The sequence below is a fragment of the Setaria italica genome, chromosome II (assembly GCF_000263155.2).
Source record: "Setaria italica strain Yugu1 chromosome II, Setaria_italica_v2.0, whole genome shotgun sequence".
In the NCBI taxonomy this organism is placed as follows: Eukaryota; Viridiplantae; Streptophyta; class Magnoliopsida; order Poales; family Poaceae; genus Setaria; species Setaria italica.
This window is the reverse complement of record NC_028451.1, coordinates 21,800,166-21,827,471: the sequence shown is the minus strand read 5'-3', so window position 1 is coordinate 21,827,471 and position 27,306 is coordinate 21,800,166. Positions and strand designations below refer to the sequence as shown.

At 44.5% G+C, this 27,306-nt stretch overlaps 3 protein-coding genes across 5 annotated transcripts in view; 2 read left to right on the top strand and 1 right to left on the bottom strand.

Moving 5' to 3' along the window:
• LOC101776009 (CASP-like protein 5B3) overlaps window positions 1-3,830 on the top strand; it is a 6,278-nt gene extending 2,448 nt beyond the window's left edge. Inside the window, exons 1-3 of one of the 2 annotated variants that reach the window (XM_004956338.2) lie at window positions 1,746-2,143; window positions 2,992-3,124; window positions 3,372-3,830. In XM_004956338.2, the coding sequence (XP_004956395.1) occupies window positions 2,013-2,143; window positions 2,992-3,124; window positions 3,372-3,584 (477 nt within the window). In that variant the 5' untranslated portion in view covers window positions 1,746-2,012 and the 3' untranslated portion in view covers window positions 3,585-3,830. Of the gene's footprint in view, window positions 1-1,745; window positions 2,144-2,991; window positions 3,125-3,371 lie in introns of those variants that run through there. The other variant, XM_022824022.1, reaches the window with a different exon arrangement.
• Window positions 3,831-7,535: 3,705 nt separating this feature from the next.
• Window positions 7,536-16,777, top strand: LOC101775603 (CASP-like protein 5B3). 2 transcript variants are annotated; one of them, XM_022824209.1, is made up of 3 exons: window positions 7,536-7,846; window positions 15,161-15,293; window positions 16,202-16,777. In XM_022824209.1, exons 1-3 carry the CDS (start codon window positions 7,716-7,718, stop codon window positions 16,400-16,402), a joined length of 465 nt encoding a protein of 154 aa, XP_022679944.1. In that variant the 5' UTR covers window positions 7,536-7,715; the 3' UTR covers window positions 16,403-16,777. The 2 variants fall into 2 exon arrangements, with proteins under 2 accessions (XP_022679944.1, XP_004956394.1); XM_004956337.2 differs by lacking the exon at window positions 7,536-7,846 and adding an exon at window positions 11,170-11,513.
• Window positions 16,778-17,244: 467 nt separating this feature from the next.
• Window positions 17,245-21,704, bottom strand: LOC101774922 (protein RDM16). The gene is made up of 6 exons (XM_004956335.3): window positions 20,932-21,704; window positions 19,632-19,901; window positions 19,106-19,540; window positions 18,822-19,016; window positions 18,540-18,703; window positions 17,245-18,462 (listed from the first exon to the last, which is right to left on the bottom strand). The coding sequence occupies exons 1-6, from the start codon at window positions 21,577-21,579 to the stop codon at window positions 17,598-17,600; spliced, it is 2,577 nt and encodes an 858-aa protein (XP_004956392.2). The 5' UTR covers window positions 21,580-21,704; the 3' UTR covers window positions 17,245-17,597.
• Window positions 21,705-27,306: the final 5,602 nt, after the last annotated feature.

Sequence of the window (27,306 nt, the reverse complement as noted above, 5' to 3'; positions counted from 1 at the left end):
GGGGAAAGGAAGATGGGGGCAATGGAAGAGAAAGAAGAGGAGAGAGAGGGGGGCAACCAGGGAATAAGTGGGGAGGGGGACCACTTTTAACACTTTTAGCACATTTTAACACCCCCTCCATGTGTTTATGAAAAGAGGGGTGTTAAATTTTAACACTTCATCTTTAACACTTGTGTTTGGCAACCAAAAGTGTTAAAATCTGTTAAAAAGGGGTGTTAAACTTTAACACCCCCTTCCCAAACAGGCCCTTAACATCTATAATAATAAATGCATTATTAAAGCATATTTCATGGTAAATTTTAATGAAACTGCTTTGAATGTCACAAATTTTGGTGTTTTTACCTATACACTTAGTCAAAGTTAAAAGAATTTTGACATAGGAAAAAGGTAAGGTGGACTTATAGTTTGGAACTAATGGACTACAAAAGATGCTCGTGGAAGTGTTAGGAAAAGTCACTCTGTTAACCATTTTTTTGATAAAGGAAGGTTAATTAATTCCAAGATCATTACATCAAGTTGGTAAATTTTTTTGAAATCCTCCCGACTTCTAAGTAATGGGGATGCACATGGCCTCACAAAAGAGACATGAAGAAACCAGCACGCTAATGACCCATGAACTACTAGTAGTTGATTATGTTAATGAATAATGACCCATGAACATGAGGAAAGTGCACATGACTTCTAAGACGGACCTGCATGGCCACCCATATGCACCGTGAATTATAGCTTTAACCGCGATCGACCAAGACTGATGCAAGCATGCGCTTCTCGTGCCGAAGGAGTAGTGCAAGGACAACCTCGCGTCTCCATTTCACGAAACGGACGTAAAACTAAATCCGATACGAATGCCCGAAAACATGTTGAAAATTTTCAGCAGCAGAGAGCGAAGCTTGCCACTCGCTAAAAATTCATGGATGGACACAGTCACGCTTGCTTATGTAGCAGGGAAAAACTATGCTGTCAAGACTCAAGAGAGTCAACCTGGATCCCTTCTTTCCAGTGAGGCTCCAAAAAGGGAACGATGGGCCCACCTCGCGGAGGAAAATGAATGGCCGGTCTAGCACTAGAAGAGAGAGGAGGATGAGCTATTGTCATATATACTCACCCGGCCCTGCCTGAAGGCGGACGTATGTGTATAAACAAGGGAACCAAAGCTGGTGGGTGAATTAATAAGTTTCTAATTTACACTCAACTGATGGCCAATTGGTCATGTGGATTCTAGCTTTATAAACACACAGGAAACACTAGTGCTACCAGATATGTACGTAGCTTCAAAAATCAGTAGACACCTACTCCCTCCGTTCCAAATTATAGGTCGTTTTAACTTTATTAGATTCATAGACTTTGTTATGCACTTAGATATACCCTATGTCTAGATGCATAATAATATCTATGTATCTAGAAAAGTCAAAACGACCTATAATTTGGAACGGAGGGAGTACTACTTAATTTGGTTGACGTCGTCTAGGAGTAGGAGGCAATATCCGGAAGCAAGCAGCACAATACATGCAACCAATGCAATAATTCTCAGCATGGCGAGTGGCGACTGCTGCGAGACGATGACAGGATCCATACCATCTACTCCCTCCATTCCAAGAATCTTGGAGAGTCAAAGCATCTCAAGTTTGACTAAAATTATAGAGAAAATTATAAAGATTTATGACATCAAATAGGTATACTATGAAAATATAATTGATGAAGAATCTAATGATACTTAGATGACATCATAAATGTTATTATATTATCATATAAATTTGGTCAAACTTGAGATACTTTGACTCTCTAAAATTCTTAGAATGACTTATAATTTGGAATGGATGGGTAATAAAGATCAAGGATGCGAGCGCCAGACCAGGTGATCCATCCCAGCTACCAGCTCCGATCCGCACAATCAAGAGAGCACAGAAATTAAAAGTGTCTGTACCAGCTGGCTCTCCCTCTTCCTCTTCCAACCTGCTGCAGCTAGCTAGTGCTAGCCTCGCGCAGGAACTGGTCTATAGCTCGGCGAAGAGATGAAGGACATACTGGGGAGCCCAGGGACGTGGAGCGGCTTGGCGCTGCGGGTGTCGCAGTTCGTGTGCGCCGCCGCCTCTCTGGCAGCCATGGCCTCCGCTTTCGGCTTCACAAACTACTCCGCTTTCTGGTAATGCCCCCCAAACTGATTTTTTGCGTACGTCTAGGTAATGATGTTTCTGGTTCCTACAACGCATAGGAATCAACAAAGTGGTGGGTTTGCTTCTTGCAAATCTAGACGGAGAATGGTTTCTCGAGGTGCAGCCGCGTGTGCCTTCTGGATTTGGATGCAGTATGCTAAACATTCTATATATAAAGTTTCTTTGTGATGCCAATCTCAGAACTAATGAACTGATGTTAACTTGTGAAATAAGATACGTTGATGCTCCCTACAGTTCAGTAGTTTCATATTGTAAAGTTTGGGCCTTCAAGAAATTTGATTTTTGATGGTTTATTTTTATGTTTTCTTCTTTTTGTTTTGCCGCAAATCAGTGTACCTAGCTTACAGCTTCTATTTTTTGACATTCAGCTTCTATTTTTTGACCTTTTTTTAGTGCGGTGAGTGGAAAACGTTGATGGAGAATCAAGTGTTTGTCAGGCATTTCGTTCGCACCATATTTACTGCGTGGGAACTTTTGCCCGTAAATGATCTACTGTCTATATGAATTGGGAGTTAAGTTTGAATAGTTGAACTGGACGGGCTTCACCATGAGAAATACGCGTCATAAAAAATATTGCGAAAACCAAGATTTACGTTCATTAACTATCCAAGTAATAATAGAGCGGGAGGGGCTCGCTAGGAACGTACAGTACGTACATAGCTGAGATACTGGTAATCGTGCACCCTGCAGAATTGGGAGTACTTGATTCTTTAATGAATTATTACCGTTCAGAATAATGAGCATCCTTGAAATCATCTACAGTCCTATTGATTTCTATCCAACCATGCATTCTGATCTCTCTTTCTTCTTCTTCCAGCTTCATGGCTTTATCAATGAGCCTGCAGCTTATTTGGAGTTTCATCCTTGCTTGTATTGATATTCATTCTTTGAAGACTAACTGGGATCTTCACAACACTCGGCATGTATGGAAGTACCTCATCGGTGATTGGGTATAAGCAGTTTACTTTTGTCTCTTCAACTATTCCATCACTAACATTTCAATTTTTCTAAAAGCACGGAGTTGAGTAGTTCATGTAATGAATAGCATGAACTTCCAATTTGATTTTAGGAACATTTTTTTTCTTTCCTTGATGAATGTTGGAATGTCATATTGCTTGATCCTTTTTCTTCCCATACTATCAAACAACTAGCAACCGAGACCTTGGGCAGATTATATGAGCGATGTATTTGTGACAGGTATTGGGGATTGCCTCGATGGCAGCAGCTTCTTCCTCAGCTGGCGTGGCCATCCTTCTCGTGAGAGATTCCCAATTCTGCAGGGTGCACGATTACCAGTATCTTTCATGCAGTCGATATGAAGTTTCAGTCATCCTAGCTTTCATGGCATGGTCATTCATAGCTGCATCTGCTGGTTCCACGTTTTGGCTGCTCGTCTCACTTGTCGAGTGACTTATATGTATTTTTTCTAATATGAGCTTTTCTTTTTTTTAATATAATCGGCAACTTTTCCGCTGATTTCATTTCAAAAGAAATATACAGGAGGTAGTCCCTACTGGTTATAATATAGTATGAAAGATAAATTGAAGTGTCCTGTTGTGACTCTGCTTGTGCTTGAGGCATTTAATTAACTTTCAATGGGGGTGGAAGCTTGTGAATCTAAGCCGATGGCTCTGAATGCATAAATCCAGGCTTCCATTGTCTGTATCATAGACCATTTAGAAATACATTGTCTTAATTACTTCTGTGGCCAAAGGACATTAAATTTTAGTGGGGATTTATACACCCAAATCATATTTTTGAAATTTATATTCAATAGCAATTTCAAAAGGCAGGACCGCAGGGGTGAGGTCCTTTAATTTTCCCATGGAGGCTTAGCTCCAAAGGAAGGGGTGCTCAGGCACGCTGGACCCAGGAATGGAACATGAATGGACTCAACACCAGAATAGAGCTAGGGCTAGGAGTCACCACAAGTTCTGTCTGATTACCAGGGCTGATGTCAAGTTGATTAAGCATGCGGTGAGAGACGAACTTTCGTCAATTGGTGTTGGCGGCCACTCGACATCGTCTATGCCAGCCATATCTAGATCTAGATTAAAGGATACAAATTAAGATTCAGAAATAATTCGGCTATAAAATAAATTAACAAAAGAAATTTTGAGATCATGTACGTATCACAACTTACACTTTTGGAGAAGGGGCTTCGATGGATCAAAGGAAGCAAAGAGGCGTGGGGCACAGAGACGATGTTGAGTGAGATGACGATCAAAATTATCGATGAAATGCTGGGAATATACACAACTAATACTCGATGTCTGGTAACCATTGTCGAAGATGAAGTCCTGCAACTTCTCGATTTCACACCCCTTCATCGAGGAGACCTGAGCGGTTCAATTTCTCTCTCCAGCGGTTCAACTTCTCTCTCCACTTCACACCCTGACCTGAGTGCTTCAACTTCTCTCTTGACTATCGCGCGTGTAACCGTTCAAATTCATCCCAATCGATCAAAATTCACACAGCTACATTTAATCACTATTCTAATAGGTTAATTTTTAAACTGGCTATAATATTAAAATATTTATGCCAGTGCATTTAAGTAAACGTGCTGGGGTGAAATAACACCGGTAAGTTTATATCTTTATTCGTGTCGATTCTTATTGACGCCGGTGCAAATAGACCAATTAAATGCATCGTAGCTAGTTATTACTTGAAAGAAAGTAAACCCGAAAACATACTTAATCTCGATGAGAACCCAACGTCATGCCCTTGGCATCGGAACTACCCAAAGATGTGGGGAAAAATTAAAATAAGGAACACTCTCTCTATTCAAAATTGTAGGTCGTTTTAACTTTTCTAGATACAATTTTTGGTATGCATGGTTATATCTACACAACTTAATTTCTGAGTTGCTTGTTGTTTTGACCATGACTTTTGAACCACTTAACTAATTGCACCAAATAAAAAGACATCTCTGTTATGTATTAGATCCAGAGCTTGAGTGAATCCTTCTCGCCCAACGGTGTAAACATATTCAGCCCACTTCACATTCTCGAGCAAAATCCAAGCAGGGCACACTACGGGAAACAAGAAATTCGCCGAGTGCCCCTGGCACTCGGCGAAGGGCGAAATACACTCGGCGAGCCGTTTGCCGAGTGTAACACTCGGCAAACGGCACACGGCAAACTTAGTGACGGCAAACAAGGATTTGCCGAGTGTTTTCTATCGCGCACTCGGCAAAGACTTTGCCGAGTGGCCAGAAAACACTCGGCACACAATTGTTGAAAAAAAAAAACCTGTTCCGGCCGCCGGCCGCCGCCGCCAGCCACCACCGCCAGCACCGCCACCGGCCGCCGCCGAAAGCCAACACCTCCAGCACTGCCACCGGCCACCGCCGCCACCGGCCGCCAGCAGCACCACCACCACCACCGGGAGGGGAAGGGCCGGAGGAGAGGGAGGGGAGGGGCGCCGCCCGCCGGAGGAGAGGGAGGGGAGGGGTGCCGCCCGCGCCGGAGAGGGAGGGGAGGGGCGCCGCCCACGCCGGAGAGGGAGGGGAGGGGCACCGTCCGCGCCGGCGGATCTGGAGGAGGGAGGCGGCGGCGTCGGAACCGGGGGAGGCGGCGGCCGCACCACCACCATCCACACCGCCGCCGCCGCCACCATCCACATCGCCACCACCGCCGCCGCCAGCCTCCATCCACGTCCGCCGTTACTATTCACGCCCGCCGGATCCGGGGCTCCTTACGCGAGTCCCCGCCGGATCCGGCGAGGATGGGTGGATTCCCCGCCGGATCCGGCCGGATCTGGGGAGAGGGGCGCCCCACGCGAGGGAGGGAGGAGGGGAGAGGAGGGGGAGGGGCGCCGGTAGGAGAGGGAGAGGGAGAGGGGGGGAGGGCGGCGGGGGCGGTCGCTGCGGGAGAGGAAGGTGGGGGAGGGGGGCGTCGGGAGAGGAAGGTGGGGGAGGGGGGCGTCGGTAGGAGAGGGAGAGGGAGAGGGAGAGGGAGAGAGGGCGGCGGCGGCGGCGGAGGGGGCCGGGGGGGGCGCTGGAGGAGTTGGGGAGGCGGTCTGTCGGGGGGGAGGCGGGGGGATTGTTTTGAGGGTGGGGGCGTTCTGTGCCGAGTGTCCTACGTGGACACTCGGTAAAGAGTTTCTTTGCCGAGTGTCCAACGTAGGACACTCGGCAAACTTTTTTTGAATTTTTTTTTAAAAATATCCAACAGTTTCAAAAAAATACCAAATTTTCACACGAACCAATATAGGTTCTCTACTGACTATACAAAAAGTTTTATAGTCAAACCGAACTCGACCGTCACTTCGACTCTAAATTTTATCGAATCCTTCTCAAAGTTACTATTCTTCTTCTGAGATGCTTCGGTTTGTAATCATCGTACATGATGAAATATGCAAAACCTTCTCAATTTTTTTCCACAGCCTCCACGTATTATATCATCACATCATGACAAATCTTAAGATTTTCAGACTTTGATTATTTTTTTTTACAATTTAAAAATACTACTGCCACACGTTCATGGTCGTGTTTCCTGAACAAGATGTTCGAAATTTCTTTTCATTTCATGGGTCATGTCTCAAATTGGTCCAAATAACATGAATATCATTTTTCTACTCATTTTATTCCATAATTTGAATCACTTGCAGTTCAAATTTGACTTATACCAAAAATTCCCTTGAAATGCAATTAATTAATTAAATATAGCAAATAAATTCAAAAATATACCAAATTTTAACATGGAGTACTACATGTTGTATGTGGGGAGTAGAAAAAATTTCATGGTGAAAAGAGAAAAAAAAATTATTTTTTTGCCGAGTGTTAAAAAAAACACTAGGCACTTGCCTAGTGTTTTTTTTTGACACTCGGCAAACCCCCCTATTTGCCGAGGCTTTGCCGAGTGTTTTTTATTTGACACTCGGCAAAGAGGGGGCTTTGCCGAGTGTTTTTTATTTGACACTCGGCAAAGCCCCGATTTGCCGAGTGTTTTTTTTTTGCCGAGTGTTTTTGGCTTGACACTCGGCGAAGAGCTTGTTTGCCGAGTGCTCGAAAAAAAACACTCGGCAAAAAGAAAACACTCGACAAATTTAAGGTTTCCTGTAGGGGCATATGTATAATCAAACAGAATCATATTGGCAATATCTACGTAACCACGGTCTTTGACCATCCATACTTAACGAGGTCAATTATTTATGGACTCGTCAGCTTGTCTGGTCAATGTTTATTTTGCACAATTCTTTGGAACGTTACACCAAAGCTGTTGCAGCCAAATAATACAAGTGAGAAGAGCACACGGCACGTGCTCTCTGCCCGATCGGCCCATTCCGCTCCTCCCCAACTCCGCTCGCGTCTCGCAATAGGGCAACTACTAGTACGCTACCTCTACCACTCCAGGAGGCAAGCGGCTCGCTCGCACGCGGCGTGAAAACTGAAAAGAGGATGGGGTTTTCTTCTCCCTCGCTCTCGCTCGATCGGTGTGCTCTAATCCCTGCTCCTGCAATCCACCGCGTCTAGCTACCGGCGGTCGCTCGCCCCTCAGAGTAATCGATCCAGCAGCAGGGACCGGATCGGGATCGGAGATGAAGGAGGTGGTGGGGAGGCCGGGAACGAGAGCCGGCCTGGTGCTGCGGGTGTCGCAGTGCCTCTGCGCCGTCTTCTCCATCGCGGCCATGGTCACCGCCAACGGCTCCGGCTACTACACCGCCTATGTGTATGTTTTTCATTCCCTAGCCTGAAACAAACTGCGGCTCCGTTGTTCTTTCGAGCATGACGCTCGCATGTTTTACTCTTCTTGTTTTTTTTTTGTTTTTGCCCCCTTTCCCTTTTCCTCTTTCATTTTTTTTCTTTTTCAAGCTAAGATCTCTTCAAGAATGACCGATTTCTTCAAGAAGGTCCTAATGCCCTGGTTATATAGCTAGTGTGGGGTACGAGCTGTTCGCCTGTTCATATATCCTGAGCTCAGACCTCAGATGTGCATCTATCTCTCTCGTACTTGGTAGCTCATCCAGGCTTTGTGGATTGGCATTTGGAACCAGACATATATATAAAAAAAAAGGCACTATGTACAAGGCGAAATAATTCACATGCGCAACTTTGTTTGCAGTTGTAGTGATATAGGGGAGCTCCAATCTACTTGATGGCGTGTGGCAGACCGCAAATCATTATTGTTTCCCTGCTGAATTTGATTATGCACACCAAAAATTACAATGGAGTGAAGCAAGTCAGGTCACCACTCACCCTAATCAAATAAATAATTTTGTAATGTTTGCTCCAGGGAGGAAGAAGCTAAGGTGAACCACAATTTAATTAGGAGTGGATCACGAATCAGCTCCAAGAACATTTAGAAAATGCTTATATTCAAGCGGGAGTATACCGTGAAATCAACTCTATATATGCATCATCTAGAAAGTGCTAAGTGCATTCTGAAAATTTCCACCCAAGTTCTCTTGTAAAAACTGAACACCAAAATCTGAGTTAGATAACTGATTTTCTACTTGATTTGGAGATTTTGAGTTCAAATTTGATAATCTTTGAACTCGAAGAATTGGACCTGTTTCAAAGATTTTTTTCCTTTTTTCAAGAGTGCTTTAAAATGCGAAATTCATTTCAAAAATTTCAACGAGGTAGAGGTACTAGCTAGCAAGATAGTGACATCTTGCAGGGAGGCACACGGGTTTGCTCCACTGGGAGCATACCAAGGGAGTGGAATGTTTAAGTCCATGTAGCCGAAGTATCATTCCTATTTAGCCAGCTTCGACCTAGGGTGTCCCATGATTTCAGTGGCGAGTAGTGACCTTTATAACGAACAAGTGTGCTCCAAGACATAGGAGGACAGTGAAATAGACATAGACACCACTTTAAGCTCCATTTGGTTGTTGTCTAGAATACGCCGCAACTAATGTTAGCCTCTGTTTGCTTCTTGACTAAGACGATGCAGCTTGCCCAAAAATTAAAGTCTAGCGCGTCTATGTGCTTTTCCCTTGTAACTCTCACCAAATGTTCGGCACTTAGATTTATCTGCCACAACTCGCCGCGAGTCAGGCGAACCAAACATGCGGCGTGGCCGGTTATAGTCAGCGTCCAAACAAACCTTAATAGTTTTAATGCTCGCTAAGATGAGATAGAGATTTTAGAAATCTAGTTTATGGATAGAGATTGTACAAAGCCTTAATAGTTTTAATGCTCGCTAAGATGAGATAGAGATTTTAGAAATCTTTATGGATAGAGATTGTACAAAGCCAACCATTAATAGTTCTTTCGGAAATGCTAGGAACCTAACGTCCGGAGAGGACTTGAAAAATCGAACGTTCTTAGTCCCACCTTCCACCGTTCAGGACACATGCTTTCATTCTCATCCACTCATTTTCTACTACCCCTAGGTCCCACCTTCCACCGATTGAGCTTAGAAAAAATCAGACATCCTTCTTCCTCAATCAGTCGCAGCGGCGTGGTTGTAGACGATGGCAACTGCCTCCCTCGTGTTGAATGTGCCGAGCTAGCGCTGCTCCTTAGTGTTCGGTCCCGGATCTCCGCTGCCTACCGGCCCTACGGTGCCGCTCTTCCTCCATGAACAGAGCCTTGACGAGCACCAAATGCGGCACCACGCGGGGGTCGCGCGGCAAGCCGTGGCGGGCGTTTGCATCAGATGTGTTTTGATAGGTACACACCCATGGAGTCCTGCGGCAGCCTCCTCATCCTCCACCGTAGTGCCCTGTTCACGGAGCATACCGGCCTCTGCATCTACGACCCCATGACGCCGCGTCTTCCTCCCACCCTTGGAGGCTTCTCGGCGACGAAGGCGGCACCGGTGGCTGCGTCGGACGGTTGTCCCGCCGGTTGGTCGTTGTGGATCTGAGCGGGCTCCGTCTCCTCCGCGTGATGCTCGACGTCGTAGCGAACCGGAGCAGTAGAAGCTCGCGCCTACTTACGGCTCCATGTTGCGATAGGTACCTCCTGGTGTTGCAGTAGAGATTTTTGGATGTTGCAACAGTTGGCTTTTGATGTTTCATCTGTTTGCAACAGTCCGACTTGCTAGCAATCGGGTGTTGCACCAACTTGTTCACGATGTTGCATATGGTTGTTTTTCTTTGTTTCGGCCTCTTCTTCTTTCGTTGTTGCAATGATGTAAGAGATATTTTTTTATTGTTGCAATACTGTAAGAGATGCTTTTTTTGTTGTAGCAATACTTGATTTGGCCGAGATCGCAAGATTGTTTCTATTTGAGATTTGCAACCTGTGATTTTTATTGTTGCAATGTGTCTATTTTGAATGTTGCACAAAGCGATTCGAGATGTTTCATGCACGTAAAGGTGTTGCAAATTTATCTTCTGATGAATATTGTGTGAAACATGATGAAATGTTGCGCCAGGGATTTTTTATCCTATAATGAGATGGATGGCGTGCATGAGTTCCAAAACTATTTTTAGTGCATGTTTTCATGTTGCAAGTGTTGATTTTTGATGTTTCGATAGTTATTTTTCAATGTTGCGACGGAGCGTCCGATAAAAACAATTATCGGACGTCCGGGCGCTAGCACGTCCGTAGTTCTTTTTATCCTAGGATTATACCATTAGCCGGATTTTAGTTACCAAATTATAGGAATTTAAATAGTCATATTTTTTTATAGTATACAATATGATCTAAGCACGACAAGCGCCCCACATGCTACTACAAGACGATAACAGCCCCTCTATCCCGGCCATCCAAATAAGAGTTCTTTTACGGTGCACAATACTAGGCTATACTAGTATTTAAAAAGATTAGTATACAATCCAACGGTCAAGATTAATTGTATACTATTGAAACATTCACCTATGATATGGGTAGTATACATGAGTAGTATAGTATTAAGGATATTATGGTAAAAGAATACAAATGACATCACTAAAATTTTATTTTTGACACTAGCATAAAGTTTGAAAGGTCATTCCATTTAAAATATCACTTTTTTCACATGTAATAATTACTAAATCATTTATAATCAAGAATATTTAAATCTTTATATATACTTATATACTACTATACTAGGTTCGTAGAGCTGCTCCAGTCACAGCAGTGGCTCAGCCACTCTCCCTTTGCTGGCTCCTTTCCCATTTTGCAGAAGCTAGCGAGTACTAGAGTACTAGTACAGATCCGCGGTGAGGGTTTGGGTGTCCAGCCTCGCCAGACCTCCCACCGGCGGCGGCCGCCCTTTCTCCGGCGCTGGTGCCCTTCTCTCCTCTCGCGCTCGCCCACCGGCTATCGGGGATGAAGGATGTGTTGGGGAGCCCGGGGACCTGGAGCGGCATGGCGCTGCGCCTGTCGCAATGCGTGTCTGCCGGCGGGTCCATGGCTGCCATGGCCACCGCGTACGGCTTCTCCAACTACACCGCCTTCTGGTAACGCCGCTTCCATCCTCTATCCCTCTCCTTTCCCTCCGCTTAGTTGCTTCTTGCGTGCTGCATTAGTTGGCTAGCCCCTGCGGTTAGGTAAAAGTGTGAATTTCATTGCTTTGTTAAGCCTTGTGGGAACGAAATGTGCAGCTGCTTCTTCGAATTTCGTTGAGAATTCACAATGTGTGCGCGTTTGGGTTTTGGACGAGCACAATGTACCATGTACCTTGAATAAGTGGTTCTTGGTCCAATGCGGCTAGCTGAAGATGCTGTATTTTTTTAGTTAGTCGAGTACTGTCAAAAAATGCTGCTCCCTACGATGTGGAGTTTTCTGGTTGCTTAAGTATATTTCCCGCTACTTTCTGTCTTCACCAGCTTGGATTAGTTCTCTATAGGGGATTGGTCCCAAAGTAGCGCCATTGTGAGTGAATTTTCTTTTCTTATTTGTATTGTGACTTGTTCTCCAGATGGGTTACCATGGTGGCTCATGGTGCTACTTGTTTGAAAAGTATACAGAGTGTTGCGTTGTAACGTTGAACTAAATTGTATGTTCTGTGATACGAGACCTTAAATTTATTACTTTCATGATAATTTTGTCAATTTGCCTACATTTTTGAGAAGTTTGCTATATCAATCTAAGATTTACTCCCTCCGTCCCAAATTACTATTCGTTTTGGCTTTTCTAGGTACATAGCTTTTGCTACGAATCTAGGCATAGCATATATCTAGATGCATATCATAGAAAAGCCAAAACGAATAGTAATTTGGGATGGAAGGAGTAGTTGTCTAATAAAATGGCCAAATTGCCTGTATAGCACCCCCATGAACCGGTTTGCAAACATACCATTATTATTTCCACCTATTTCTATTTTAGCACTGTTGACTCCCATGATTTGTTCCACCGATCATTGTACCATCGTGTTCTATCAATGGTGTAGATCATTCTTGGATCGCATCTTAAAGTTAACTCTGTTAGAGCCCATTGTCTTGTTGCTTCCAACAAATCCACCGTGGATGCCCGACCTTCATGGGCATCCCCTTCATCTCCTCCCTGGATATGTTGCGTATGTAAGCATACCCATGGTGCTGTCCTGATCTACAAACAACATCCTCCTCCAAGGGCCCACATCATCAATCAACTGGCTCTAATGCCTCGACCTTCCCTCTAAACTCACTAGCGCTGAGCATTCACATGCTTGACTGAAAAGTTTGGATATTTTAGGAAACTGAGATTAAGGAGGTGTGTAATTTTTTTTTACTTCGGCAGTTAAGGGCCTAATTCAGAATTTCGGACGGGGCCCCAAAATTCTATGGGATGGCCCTAGGCCCATTAGCTGTTGTTTCCCTCCATATCTTATTAGTCCTTAACTCCTTATCCCTATTCACACCTCACAAATATAAGTTACTGCCTGCACCTAGGGTTTATTTTGTTCTCCTGACCTGTCCATCCACTGCTCCTCCAAATTGCGGTGGTGGCCACCACCTTCAGCCCCCCACCATATAAGCCTCATCCAGACTTGTTCTGTGAAAGTGCCACCAAGATGCATTGATCTTTTAGGATTAGAGATGTACTGATACACCCAGGAACCTTACAAAGTTTTTCTCTGCGGATCTTACAAGGCATCTTTGCGACTGCTTCCCTTGTTGTCATGGCTTCTGATTTTGACTTCATCAACTACCCAGCCTTCTGGTACTTCCTCCTCTCTCTATTCCTCTATTATGCGACACTCAAGGTAAAATTTCTTAATTTTGGTATGCGTGAATCAAATGGCCGATGTCTTGTGTTACCTAGAATTCTCAACTTACAAGCTGTTCTTATGGAGAACATAATTCTCAGGCAGCTGGATCGTTGCTTCAACCGAAATCTTTGATACATAGTTCTTGAATGATGTTGCTCTTCACAACTCGTTTTATGTTTTTCATTATTACCAAATTTTTGCATTAATGAACTGTATTGATTATCTGCGCTTTTCAAGGAGGGCTACCTAGATAATTAGATGGTGTAGGTGCCAGTTTCCAATTAGTCAACTAATTAATATTTGGTATGTTTTGTAAATTGTATCACCATTTGGGTTAGAAGTATGGCTTCTGGTGATTCAAATGAAATGAAGGCATATATGGCATAGATTTAGATGCATTACAGAGTCTGACAGCTCTTTACACATGATAACTTCATAACTTATTTCTAGCCATTGCTGGTTCAAGGCATACAATTCATGAATTTTCAACTGACTTTTTTTTTGGTGGTGAAGCTGTGGCACTTGTTTTCGCAGTAATATAAAGTAGTTAAATAGTAGTGCCATCCTCTGAAAACAGGCCGCAGCATTTTATATATTGCAATGTTTCTTTTTGAAATGGGTGAGAACTGTGGGTGTTGAGATCACTCCGTTGGTAGAGTCTCTCATTGAGAAGGCCACACATCCAGGTTCAAATCTCTATATTAAGGACCAACTCAATATAATCTCATCTCTAATAAAAATCCCACTATAACATGGTTACTGTTAGCAGGAACAGTATGTGCAAGAACAGTGCGCTGGCCCTAGTTGGCCTCAGGCTGCTCCATCTCATGGGCCGTAATGGGCTAAAATGACAGGAACTGAGTCTACAGCTCAGTTGGTCAAGGGTGTTGGATGTAGGCCCAGACCACCAAGTTCAACTCATTGAGGCAAATTTGGGTGCCTAGTTCTTCTTAATTAAAAATTCACCTAGTTCCTCGTAGGTTGGTTGAGTTTTGTAGGAACTGAGCCTAGCTCAGTTGGTGGAGGGCGTGTTTGTACTCCCAGATCACCCAAGTTCAAGTCCTCGTCTTAGCGAATATGGGTGCCTATTTCTTCTTAATTAATAATAAAAAAAGCATGCAGTTCCTCCTAGGTTGGTCGCTATTAATTCATTTATATAAAAAAATAGGTGAACCTAATATTTGCTTTCCTAATCTTTACTACGGTGACTGGCAGGATGTTTGCTTGGGCCTAGGGTTTTTCATTAGAATTAGAATACTGATTAGCTAGGATAGCTCTGGAGTTCAATTCCTGGGCAGAGATAAATGAAAAACACTTTACAGAATACAGCTACAATGTTGAGCATGACTTGCATGTGCATGTGTTCCAATGACATTATTCTTTCTTTACACTTATTTTTTCAACTGTGATAGTTGGAATCTCCTAGTCTGAGTTGTATTTCAATGTGTTACATGTCTTGGCTACTGCATTGATGCATAAATGGTTCTCTCCTGCTCAGCTTTTATGTTTTGAGACTGTAACATAATCATGAGAGCACTCTCTGGTGCTTGTCAGGGGCTTCTAAACTCAGGGATTTGCTCGCTAGGTCACTCGCACCAGCCTCAGCCTCTTAGGCATGGTGTTCCTGGTCGTGTTTTTTGTTTTTCGCTTGGTGGCGAGTCTGTTCTAGTTTTTGAGTGTGTTGGGGTGTGTTGTCAGTGCTAGGATTAGGGGATGTCCCTTTTCTTTTGTACTTTCTATTCTTTCTTAATGAAATGACATGCAGCTCTCCTGCATAGTTCGAGAAAAAAAGAAAGTTATTGAGTAATGTTCAGAATGGCTTGGGCAGTTGGGCATGAGCTCAATACTTATTTATGCATATATTGGGGTATCATACATTGCTACTTTGTATCTTATTCTGATTTTTTCTTTCAGCTACTTGATTGCTTCAATGGGCCTACAGCTTCTTTGGAGTTTCGGCCTTGCTTGTCTTGATATCTACTCTTTGAAGACTAAGAGAGATCTTCACAACCCTGTGCTTGTAAGCCTGTTTGTTGTCGGGGACTGGGTAAGTGTGATTTATTTACCTTTTTATTGCTCAAGTACTTACATTTAAATTATTCTTAAAATTTACTGCTCTAGTGAACAGTTCGAGTCACCTTTTGATTTTACTATAGGGTGGTTAGCCTAGAGGAAAGTATGACTTGAATAAGTAATTCACCTTCCCTAAATTTTTTCTTTTGCATCAGGGATGATAAACTAGGAATGTGTTCTTGCATTACTTTTGCATGATACTTTAGTTTCTGGATTGTCTTTTTCTCCTGTCGAATCAATTTCCGCATTCACTTTTTTTTCCTCGAACATGCAGGAGAGCTGCATGCCTACTTCTGCATGCTAACAGAGAATGTAAATAACTTAAGTAGTATTTACCATTTATTATCTTTTTTTGTTTTGTTAGAGAAGGATATGGAATGACTATCTGTAAAATACAATTGTACCAGGGTTAAGAAACCAACAAAACTGTGACAAACTAATTAACTAGTTCTTCTGGTATGAATTGCGAGTGGGAAGATATTGGCTGTTGGATTGGAACGACTGAATTGCTTAGATTGGACATGGATGGCAGAATACGAAACACTGAATATGAACTATTAGATGGAGCCAATCCATGGGTCTGGAATGTTGTGTATGCAAAAATTGGTTGATGTCGAAAAGATTCAGACTCAACTTGATCAATCTTGAAAGTGGGTCTTTTGCTATGCATGGTTGAAAATGATTCTTAGAAATCTTTTGCAGAATTTTCTTCATGTCTGCTATCTCCTGCCCTTTTTTAGCCAATTCAGTACAGCAACATTTTTTTTTCTAGGAAACGGGAGTGCTATATGCTGTACCCTTGCATCTGATTTCACTTCCACTACAAAAATTTATCTAAAGAAACCTTTAGTGGGACATTAAGATGCGGTTTCGTTGTTGCAGGTGACGGCGATCTTGTCATTTGCAGCCGCCTCCGCCTCAGCCGGCGTGACCATCCTGTTCGAGAGGGACGTCCACTTCTGCAGGATGTACCCGCAGCTGTCGTGCGGGCGGTACGAGCTCTCGGTGATCCTCGCCTTCATAACATGGTCCTTCATCGCAACATCCGCCGTCTCCATGTTCTGGCTGCTGCCGTCTCTCTGATAGCAGGCGGCGGAGTCTGACAGTCCATCCTGTGCAGATCCGTTTGGCAGTATATCGACCGCCGTGTCGTGCCGTGTGTTACCTGTCGGGATCGTCGCGTCGAGTGTACTCTGCTTGGAACAGCTAGATTCCAGTTGCCATGCCAGCATCAGGCATCCTGTGTTGTTTCACTTGTTTGCTTGGCCGGCTGGTGACGGTGGTCCTACCCAGAGGTTGGTTCTGCGCGCTTTGAAGTGGACATCATTTGGAGGGTAAGTGATCGTTTTGCAGAAAAAAAAAATGTGCCGGCTAACGATCATTTGTTGCAAATTGATACAAGCATTACATTTGTCAATCGGCTTTCTGGGATCCGGGATCGGACCGAGTGCTTCTTCATGCTTCGCAATGTGCTTCAGCTGGGCGAAAAGGGTGTTTGGTTCGAGCATCCGCACTATTATGTTTGGAACGCAGAAATCAGACAGTAGTAGCCAGCCAACGGTGGCTGCAGACCAGAGTTACAATCCATGAAAAAAAACCCCACCAAACTGACCGTTAAAGTTTATTGAAAATTACCCACCGTTGCCGTTCACCGACCCTATCCCGGGATCGAACAGCCCCCTAGCTAAGCCAGCTTATCACAACATCTAGACAATCCATTCGGTGCCTAAGTTACCCGCAGCTTGCAAAGCCGTTTTCATCCAAACCTTTCAAAAGCAATACTCAATTCAATTTGAACTAAAAGTGTTTCACAAAAAAGGTAGCAAGCGAGACATCTTGAAAACACCACATAATTCACATCCGAATACTGCCTTGCAAAATTTTGAGTCAGATATTGCACACACCTTTTGAAATTCAGAGACAAATATAACCATGCAATTTTAACGGAACTTGCATTTAATTCACACCACGACATATATGTGTTGCAATGGACTTATTCCAAAGTGCATACTTGTAAAATTCGACAGTTTCTCAAGGCAGTCCCAGCCTCCCAGGGCCATATAAAAAAAATCCCGCAACAAACATCCACATCTCTGAAATGCATGTGCACAGCAGATTGAAGGTACAACGTATTACTCAGTTCAGATGTCCCCCCTTGCTAGTAGTAAGCTTTGTGCTACTTGTGATAAGAGGACTTAACATCATGACAAGCGCCAAAACGCTGGCCGCACAACTAGTGGAATGCAGAAAGAGCAAAGATCTTGAACGAGTGTTTTGCTCACGATGAATCTTCTGAAAAATTGACAGCCAGGTCCCAGTAGTGAGGGACAGAAGCATCAGCAAAAACCTTCTTAGCAGCAGCCTCACTCCGGCAGTTGTGTACAGTGAACCTGTGGAAAGTAGGCTTTGCCACACTGCCCTGCCAGACCAATACGCAGCTATTCACCGGCTTGTCAGGTTCCTCGTCAGCATCATCCTCGCCACCAACTGCAGCTGCCCAGTCTATCCGGTTGAGCATGAGCTTATTGTACCTTTTGATTGACTTCTTCCCTCCTTCAACAACTACAACACTGACATCATCAGTGATGACTGCAGCACCGGTTAGCCTATTCTCTTGTGCATTCACATCAACTTTGAAGCGTGTCTGTGGATGGGACAAGTCCCTGATCTTGTAAACACAAACTATAGTATCCACTGTATTAGTAGGATCATCAAAAAGCTTCCGCTCTTTCTTCTCACGGCGCTCAGATGGTGTGAGCTTGCGAGCAATGTTGCGGTCAACATGAGCCTGCTCACGTTCTGCAGCAGCAGTTCTTATTTCCATCTCCAGCCGTGTGGGATCTTGTACAGCTTCAGAGCCTAGTACTTTCATAAGATTGCTCATTTTGACCTTTGGTTTGGGTGGCTCCAAGAGGCCTTGCCTAATCATTTCTTGCCTATCTTTTTCCTTAGCAAGACGCCTCTGTGTTCTTAGCTTCTTCTGCTCCTTTTTAGTCAACTTCAGTGGCTGGGGCGGTGGTGGTGCAGGTTCAGCCGGTGGATCTAATGGCTCCGGATGTTCTACATATATGGTGATTCTGTCCATATTAAGCTTCTCCATAGTAAAATCCTCGTATGTGGCAGAAAGTAAAATTTTTGCATCCCTGAAAAGAATATAAATTAGTATCCATCCATTGACACTATATAATAAGAAAACAATTCAGAGGAAACAAGATATAACCATGGCTCAATGTCAGGAATTGTTTCCTTCTGCTTTTGCTTTGGAGCTCTCATACCAGGAGCAACTTCAATAAGGTTTGGATTCATGTCTACTTCTGCCTTTGCCTTCGCAAGCTGGGCTTGCTTTACTTTGAGCTCTTTAGCCTGTGCTTCACCAAATTGACTCTGTGCAATCGAAATATAGTAAGGTGCAAGAAATAAGGATATTCAAGTAAGGCACAAGAAATAAGGATAAAGATAAGCAACATAACAAAACAAATAATCAAGGTTTATCCTTGCTTACCTTAATTCTATGCAATTCAGCCTGCCTTGTGAGTCTCCCCTCTTCAATGAACTGAAATCCTGGTCTTTTAGGACGAAGGAGCTTGTTTTGGTTTATGCCCATCCTTTCATCAAAATGAGCACTTGATTTTGCAAGAGAATCCAAGTCTGGCTTGATTATTTGAAAAGCCTCCTTCTTCTGCTTGTTTATATTGACCTAACCAAGGTAGAACCAACAGTGGCAGTCAACATTTGAACGAATCATGGATAACATTTTATATTAAGCTTTATTGTAATAAATTTTACCTTTAGAGTACTCAGATTCGTTGGCTTTGTCATGTTGATAACATTTCCCTGTTCATCAATTTCCCTACCCTGAGCATCAAGGCGAAGGACAGGGGCCTTGGGAGGTCTTTGAGGCACAGTAAGTTCAGTGGATGTACCAGGAAATAAGTTGATGAGAGGAGCAAACTGTGGATCTTGCCTGAATCCCATCTTAGCAGCAAGCTCTTGTGCCCGCTTCACAGCATCCAGATTGGAAATGTTTGTAAGACCTGGAATACCAATTGCACCAGCGGCAGCTGGAGTCCCAGAGACACTACTCGTGGGCAGACTAGAAACTGCACCAGTAGACTTTGCTTCTCCTTTAGGAAGGGGCTGCACTTCTACAGCTGATAAAGTTTTTGCATCTTCTTTCTTAATTTGTGTACCAGAACCAGTAGTACCAAGTTTGTCATTAAGCTGTGCAGAGGAACAAAAAAGTTAGAACACTTGTAAAGGTACAATAAGAAAATTTGGGCCAAAAGGCTTGGGAATAGCTGTGATTTCTTACCATGGGCAGTTTCTTGAGTTTCTCTGACAGTTCCTTCTTCAGTTGCAAAGCTTTTTTAGCTTTGGCTAAAGCATCAAGAGATAGGTTACTACTTTTGCCAGCAGCTGAGATTGCACTTCCATCTGTACTAGATTTTCCAGTAACCTCATCAGATCTAATACTAACCCCCTCATTTTCATTGTTGGTGGTAATCGAAGATACCTTTGAAGACACGGGAACAGAAGATGGCACTACAGCAGATGCAGCATTGAACGGTTGCTGAGAACCAGCCTGCAAAAATAAGAGATGCAAAGTCAACATAGAAATAAACAATAGCAAAATAAAGGAGCATCGATTGTATCATACATGGCACTTCAAAAAAAGAAAATGTAACAAACACACCAAATACACGAGTACTAACAAAATGGTGCAAGTGTATGATAGTTGCTAGCGAAGAAAAATACTGCAACATCGAATCAAAATGACTGCTCCCATGGATCATACTGTATCAGAAGATAATGTAACACATCTACATAAGCACTTCACTTTAATGCACAGCCTTGACATAGTCATGTAACACCAAATGCAATTTAGCATCAGTAGCCAACAGGAAGATCATACGAACATAGGCAGCGACGCTATGGCCTTCCTCAAACAACTTGGCAATCAAAACATTCAAATTCAAATGCTTGAAAAGGTAACTACACTATAAATCAACAATGGACAAACATAACCCAACAAAAAAAACAAAGGTGGGCTAGTGTGAGAACCTAACAACAAACATAACCCCTGACTAGCTCCTTCCCACAGAAACTAGCCATAGCCCATAAGTCAGCTTCTCAATATAAATCAACAACAGCTGCTTGCTTGCTTGCTTTCCTCTAACTGAATCTATGCAGTAGTCGGCGTTGTAATCACAACAGCCACTCGAATCAAGCAAATGTAGCTGTTCATCTTCTGAGATAATTTCACAACTAAAGAAACCCAAACAACATCCCCCCTCAATCTAGATGGCATAAACATCTTGAGCAGAAAAGAATAGCCTTAAATTGTAACTGCTGCAAGAAAATACTCTTCTAATAAATAGCAGATCATCATGCAATACCCCGTCAACTAACAATATGTGGTTCAAGAATGATTGAACCTAATGCATTGGTTTCTTCAAGTTTTTCATAACCAGAAACTAGCATTCTAATCATCACTCACTTGACAACTGAGTACCTTATTACTAGCATACATTAGCATTTAGTTGCCCAAGCTCTAGTAATCAACACGAAAACACAATAAACAGAACTCAGCAATAAAATGCAGGAACACTTACATTTTGTGCGGCACCGCTCTGTAAATCTCCATTAACTGCTAACTCCCCCTCCTGCTTGCTCCCCTTACTCCTCACATCACCATCCTTCCCATTTGCATCGACATCCTCAAACCTCCGGCGCTCCCGCCTAGGCCTCTCCTCCTTGGGCGGAGGCGGGTCCACAGAGGCCCTAGCCCGCTTGCCGACATCTCGGTCGGCCTCGTCTCCACGGCCACCGCCCTCGTGGCCCTTCCGCTTCCGTGACGAGGACGGCGGCTCGCGGTCGGCGGAGTCACGGCGCTCGATGGACTCCCGCGGGCGGCTCGACGAGCGCTCCCGCTTCGCGGAGGGCGGCGGGGACTCTGACGAGGACACGGACCGGCGGCCACGGCGGCGGCGGTCGTCTTCGTCGTCCCCGCCGTCGTGGTGGCGGTGGCTGCGGCGGTCCTCTTTGTCACGGTGGTGGCGGTGGCTGCGGCGGTCCTCCTCGTCGCCACCGCCGTCCTTGTCGCGGTGGCGGCGGCGGCGGTCGTCGTCCCCGCCGTCGTGCTTGTGGTGGTCGTCGGTGTCGTGGCGGCTGCGGCGGCGGTGGCGGTCGTCGTCCCGGTCGCGGGAGCGGTGGTGGCCATCGTCATCGCGGGAGCGGCGGGAGGAGCGGTCGCGATCCATGGGCGGGGATGGCGATGAGAGGGGGCTAGGGTTTGAGTCGAATTCGGGAACGGGAAGACGGGGGAGAAAGACGGAGGATCTGCGGTCGCGTCCGGTGCGGACTGGGTTGGGGGTCGGGGGTTCGGGACAGGCCGGTTAGTTCTACGGAGTAAACCTAAACCACCTCCTTATCCTTCACCGACTCTTCCAACAGCGTAGTATATATATTTGATACCTAAAACTTAAAACTTGTTTAAAACTTGTTTAGGTATAGAAGGGAGAAAAAATTAGCAAAATCTAATACGCCTCTCCAACAGCATATGTAAAATTGAATACCTGTAATTGTTTCAGGGACTACTTCACAAGTGGAATATTTTATTTTTTAAGGACCAATATGCAAAATCGACATTCTCCTCCCTTCTTATCCTCTTCCTTCCCCTCTTCTCCACGTATCCCCACGCCGTCTGCTCCTCTCCACCGCCACCCTCTGCTCCTCCTCCCTCGCCACCCTTTGCTCCCGACCTTCGCTGTTGCCACCCTCCGCTCCTCCTCCGCTGCAAATCAACAAGCCGCGCCGCTGGCCGTGCATATCAACGAGCCGCGCCGTTGGAATCGGCGCTGGCCCTTGCTCCCCCGCCCGGCTCCTCCACCCTCTGCTCGACAAGGGCTACCGCTCCTCCGCCGCCGAGGCAACATCCGGCATGGCTCGTGCTCGCGGCATCTGGGTCCCAAGCTGCAAGGCCCAAGTGTCGGTGGCCCTAGTGCTCTCGAGCTTGGGCTTCGGTGATGCCCCAACGGTTGGATGGTGGCGGTGGCGATGGGCTACGCGGGGCCATGGCTGGAGGCGCTGCGCCACGCAAGGGCGAGCGGCGCAGCAGCGCTCTATGGGGTTGCGGCTTGAAGTGCTGCGCCGGCCAAATCAACTCACCGCCGTCTCCAAATTGCCCCGATTCGAGGTCAGTAGAGGTTGCGGGAAGGTGCTCGCCCCCTTCCATGGCGGCACCAGTGGTCGGAGGCAGGAAGGACGGCGGTCTAGCATGGCGGCAGGGATGATTCCAGCGACGCTGAAGCTTCAACCCGGAGCGGTTGGCTCTCCCGCTAGTGGAAGGACGATTTAGCAATCCAGGAGTTGGATATGTATATTTGCATATAGGAGAGAGAAATTTAGGGATAGCAATCCATATACATATGCTGTTGGAGCAAGTTTTTGGCTGTTTTTAGGTATCCTGGTAGTTATAGGGATAGGTATCTATTTTACATAAGCTGTTGGAGATGCTCTTAAGCAGTGAGTGTGGCATGGCTATCACTGGGATAGGCTATGGCCCTGTTTGTTTCCACTTATAAGCGGCTTATCGATGAAAATAAGTGAAAATTCCACCAAACGTCTTGCTTATTTTCCTAGATCCTCACTTATGTAGTAAGCCGCTTCAGAGATTTAACTACAAGAAGTGAAAAATGAAAAAGCGAGAAATTCTTCGCTTAAATTATAATCAAATATAGCTGCGAGAAGCGGAAACAAACATGGCCTACGTCGCAAGCCCAATCCATGAAGCGATTTCGGTTTTTTTGTTTAAATTTCTATTTCAGGTTGTTAGCTAAAATAAATGAAAAAAGAATCAAGATTTAGCAAATCTGTATTACTCGCGCATCTCAAAGGGTGAAATTTACCATGAGTTGGCGATTTTTGACCAGCCAATGACGCGGCCACTTCAAGGGATGGTGGCCCACTGGCCCTTGCCAACTCAACCAACTATATTTAGAAAATCTAGATCTAGAAAATCTAGACGGCACTCGATTCGATTTAACACTATTGTAAGAGCCCTTTTATTTGGAAACTGAGGAGACGTCGACCATAAAAGAAAAAGAAAAAGAAAGAAGTACCAAATTGAAACAATGGAGTAACAATTTGATACACCTCCTCCTTCGGTGAGCACCTTGTCATCGCAGGCTGCAAAAATATTACATATACATCATCATATGACATATCATATGATATCGAGATCATACTATTCACATCATACTCTAAAAAATGAGTTAAGTGTAAAACTTCTAAAAAATGAGTTAAGTGTAAAACTTTTTTCTACCACGCCACAAGGGCATCACTATAATAGCCTATGTGTGTACGCTACGCAACCTCATGGAATTACATGGATCATATCTATGAAATCGCTATAAAAATCTCATCGAATTGATCACATCAACACAATTCTGAGTCATTCAGAATATCTCAATTTTCACTAGATCAATCCATTGGTCAATGCGATAAGTGTACATGAGAAGACCGCAACACATAACCTCGATCTATTAGCTCCATCCACTGACTGCATAACTAGCCCCGATGGTGATTCCAACCGGTAGGGGTATGTGTAGGATCTAGGATACCGACTAGAGGGGGTGAATAGACGGTTCCAACTAAAATCACAACACTAAATAAATTAAATTAGTAACATAAGAGAAATCCTATTTCCACTCTTCCTAAAGCTAGGTGAGGGTTTGCAACCTAGGGTGACAAGATACAATTTAATCTCTATGAATATAATTGCTCAAAGTAAATTGCAATAATGAAATTGAGCAAAAGATATAACCGAAGAGAAGAGACAAATTTATCATGTGGTGTCGATGACTTGCCGGTCACCCCTAATCCACGTTGAGGTGGATTCAATGTTCCAACTGCTCCTCTATCAAGGCTCCACTTGATCCTTGAGTCGGCTTGGATCAAAGGAACTCTCCAAACCTCGATTCCCTAGAGTTGCTTTTCACCGCTCTGGCAAGGTGAGCACAAGAACCTCTCACAAGAATAATTGGGGCTCCTTCATAATCTTGTTGAAGGGCTCAACGGTTCCACAACCTCCAAGCCGTTTAAGAGGTAGCAACCTCCAAGAGTAACAAGTCGATGATGCTTGATTGAAAACTTTCTAGTGCCACAAAGCTTAAACTCTTGATGCAATGCACTAGGATGTTCTCAATCTCACAAGAATGCAGCCTCAAAGCAAAGTGAGTGAGAGAGAGGAGAAGAATGGCTCAAATATGTCAAGGAAACTTTACAAAGTGCCAAGAGACCTCGCTCACGAGGGGCATAAGGTATATGTAGAGCGTGCCTAATCTAACCGTTACATTCAAAACCCGATAGGGTTTCACGGACGTACGCCTTTACAAGACCGGACGGTCCGCCGTTCAATCCAATAGCTATATTGACCATAAATGTGTGTCAAAACTAACCGTTACCATGCAACCAGTGTGTAGACATGTCCAAAATATGTCAACATCAAGAATTAGTACACGGACCGTCCACCGGTCACTTTCGCCGAACATATAGAACTAGGATGGTTCTGTCCATCTTTTTCAATTAGCTGGCGGACCATCCGTCCTAGGGGTTCGGACCGTCCGTCGTTCACCAGGAAGCCCTAACCAGAACCAAGAAAGTTATGTCCAAAAATAAAAAACAAGTGGTGGATCATCCACCTCTCAGGGTTGGACCATCCACCCTTCATGTTTTCAGCATAGCAGAACATACTCGAAAATAGCTAAGTCAAAGAACGGTTCGCCTCAACAAGGGAGACTGTCCGCTATACTCTATGCGTTAGCCATTTTCTAAAACACATTTTACCATCGTTCTTTCCACTTTTCAAACATGATAAACCCATATTCGTGCAATACAATTGTTTGAGCAAAGTGGCATCTAGCCTACTAACCTGGTCGATAATCATCCACTAATTAGCACCCCTGAACAGTAAAATAAAAAATCCCTACCATGTACCTTTGCCTTGAGCTCTCCAATGTAACTTCATCCAAGCTGTCATCATAGCATCCATTGAAACTCAATTCATCTCCGGGACTAACCTATACTCCTATCTCCAATGAAATTGCAAGTCCACAAACGTTATCATTACACCAAAACCTAAATTAGGGGCCTATATGCTTTCAGCATGTCACGCGCACAACAGAGGAAGAGCACCAACTAATCTTTTTTTTCAGATAATGCAATATACTCGAACCTATTCCAACTCCTTATGACCAATTGATCTAATCAAAACCGTGCACCAACAGATTCATCATATGAACCTATAAAAGCCGTAATAGATCACATCTACTACTACCACATATCATCTATATGCTTATTAGGGGCAGATCTAGGGTCCGGGTTGCTCGGGCTGCAGCCCAGGGCGAGCCCATGTAGCCCCTTTAACATATGTGGTGTTTAGCTAAAAAACTATGATCTCAATTAGAGAAAAGGAGGCTCAAGAGGTGTGAATCAGCAGCTCAGCCCGGGGCGCAGCCCTGTTCTGGATCCGCCCCTGATGCTTATGATCCGGACCACAAACTACACAACCTAGCTCTAATACCACCGAAGGGAAACGAGTTGGCTACTCTAGCTATAACAAATTACATCTATCGCGTTCACCTAGGAAACTTGCGAGTAAAGGGGATCTTGGATCGTTACAACTAGACGCGTAGATATGTGTTGGTGTAGAGGAAGTAGCCGATCGCGATCGCCTTTTCCTCGTTCCAGCAGCAACCTCACGCTGCCGTAGTCAACCAACACAGTAGCAACGCCTCCGTGGAGTCTTCAAGTATGGAAGAGGAATGCCGTGCGTCAGTGTACTAGCACCGCGCGTCCGGAAGGGTCTCAGGTTTAGGCCAAGAGGAGGTGGCGGCTATGGTTTGTGGTGTAGTGGAATGATGCGCCCCTAGCCCCACCCCTATATTTATATAGCCAAGCTGTGAGCCCATTAGTAAACTAATTCTTCATGGATCAATTATCATGTGTGTCTTTAATCTGAAGTGTTATGATTGTCTGTTGGTCGTCACCAACACCATGGTTGTTTCCTCGCTCTCCCTCTCCTTCCAAACCGTCTCTTCACCAATCTAACGCCATGGCACCGTGCTTTTCTTCCGTATCTAAAAGGGCACGCCAAATCACAAAGTCCGATGGTTACTGATCATTAACTGGGCTAAGTAGCATAATCTCTGATTAACAGCTTCTCGTGTGTTTTTATCATGGGGTTGGTGTTCCCATCAGAAAGGAGACTATGCAAGAAACGAACACGCGGCGCTGCGTTCTCCGACGAGCATGTGGCTGCTGAGGCGGCATATGCCGGCAAGCACATGCAACTGGTGGCGGCACAAGAGTCTAGTGAGGAGAAGGTAGAGGAGGTCATGGTGCGGGCGTGCGGCGAGATCGGACTCATCGACTGCAGAGCGCAGACTCCTCTTTCTTCGTTCCTGATACCGTTACAACGCATTACCAAAAGGATGAGTCATTCATTCCCGTCGGTGATACCCGTTACCACCGGTTCAACCAAATAGTACTACTTTAATAGTGACATCCCAATTGTTTCATCCACGGTCCAAACATATGATGGTAATCCCCTGTGAGAAAGATCATGAAGCAAAGTAAATGTATCAAAAAAAACATTCTACAGTTTTAGTTTTTGTCAAAAAATAGACCACAACAGTACAAAGCCACTATTTATCAGACAACAAAAGTTCATAGCTTACCATTTGGTTGTCTCCTAGATACAAATTGATAACCAAGTTACTTGTAACAAACCCACAAGCAGCATAGCACTAGCACACTCAAAGGGCCATCGCAACTTTTTTTTGAGAACGTGCCTTCCTAGAATAAGAAATTAAGCTGCTATTGCATCAACATTATTTTGCGACCTAGAGGCATAAGGAGCTTCCGAAGCGGTACAAACAACGAATCCGGCTTCTGACCATAATTTGAACTCCTCAAGATACTATCTG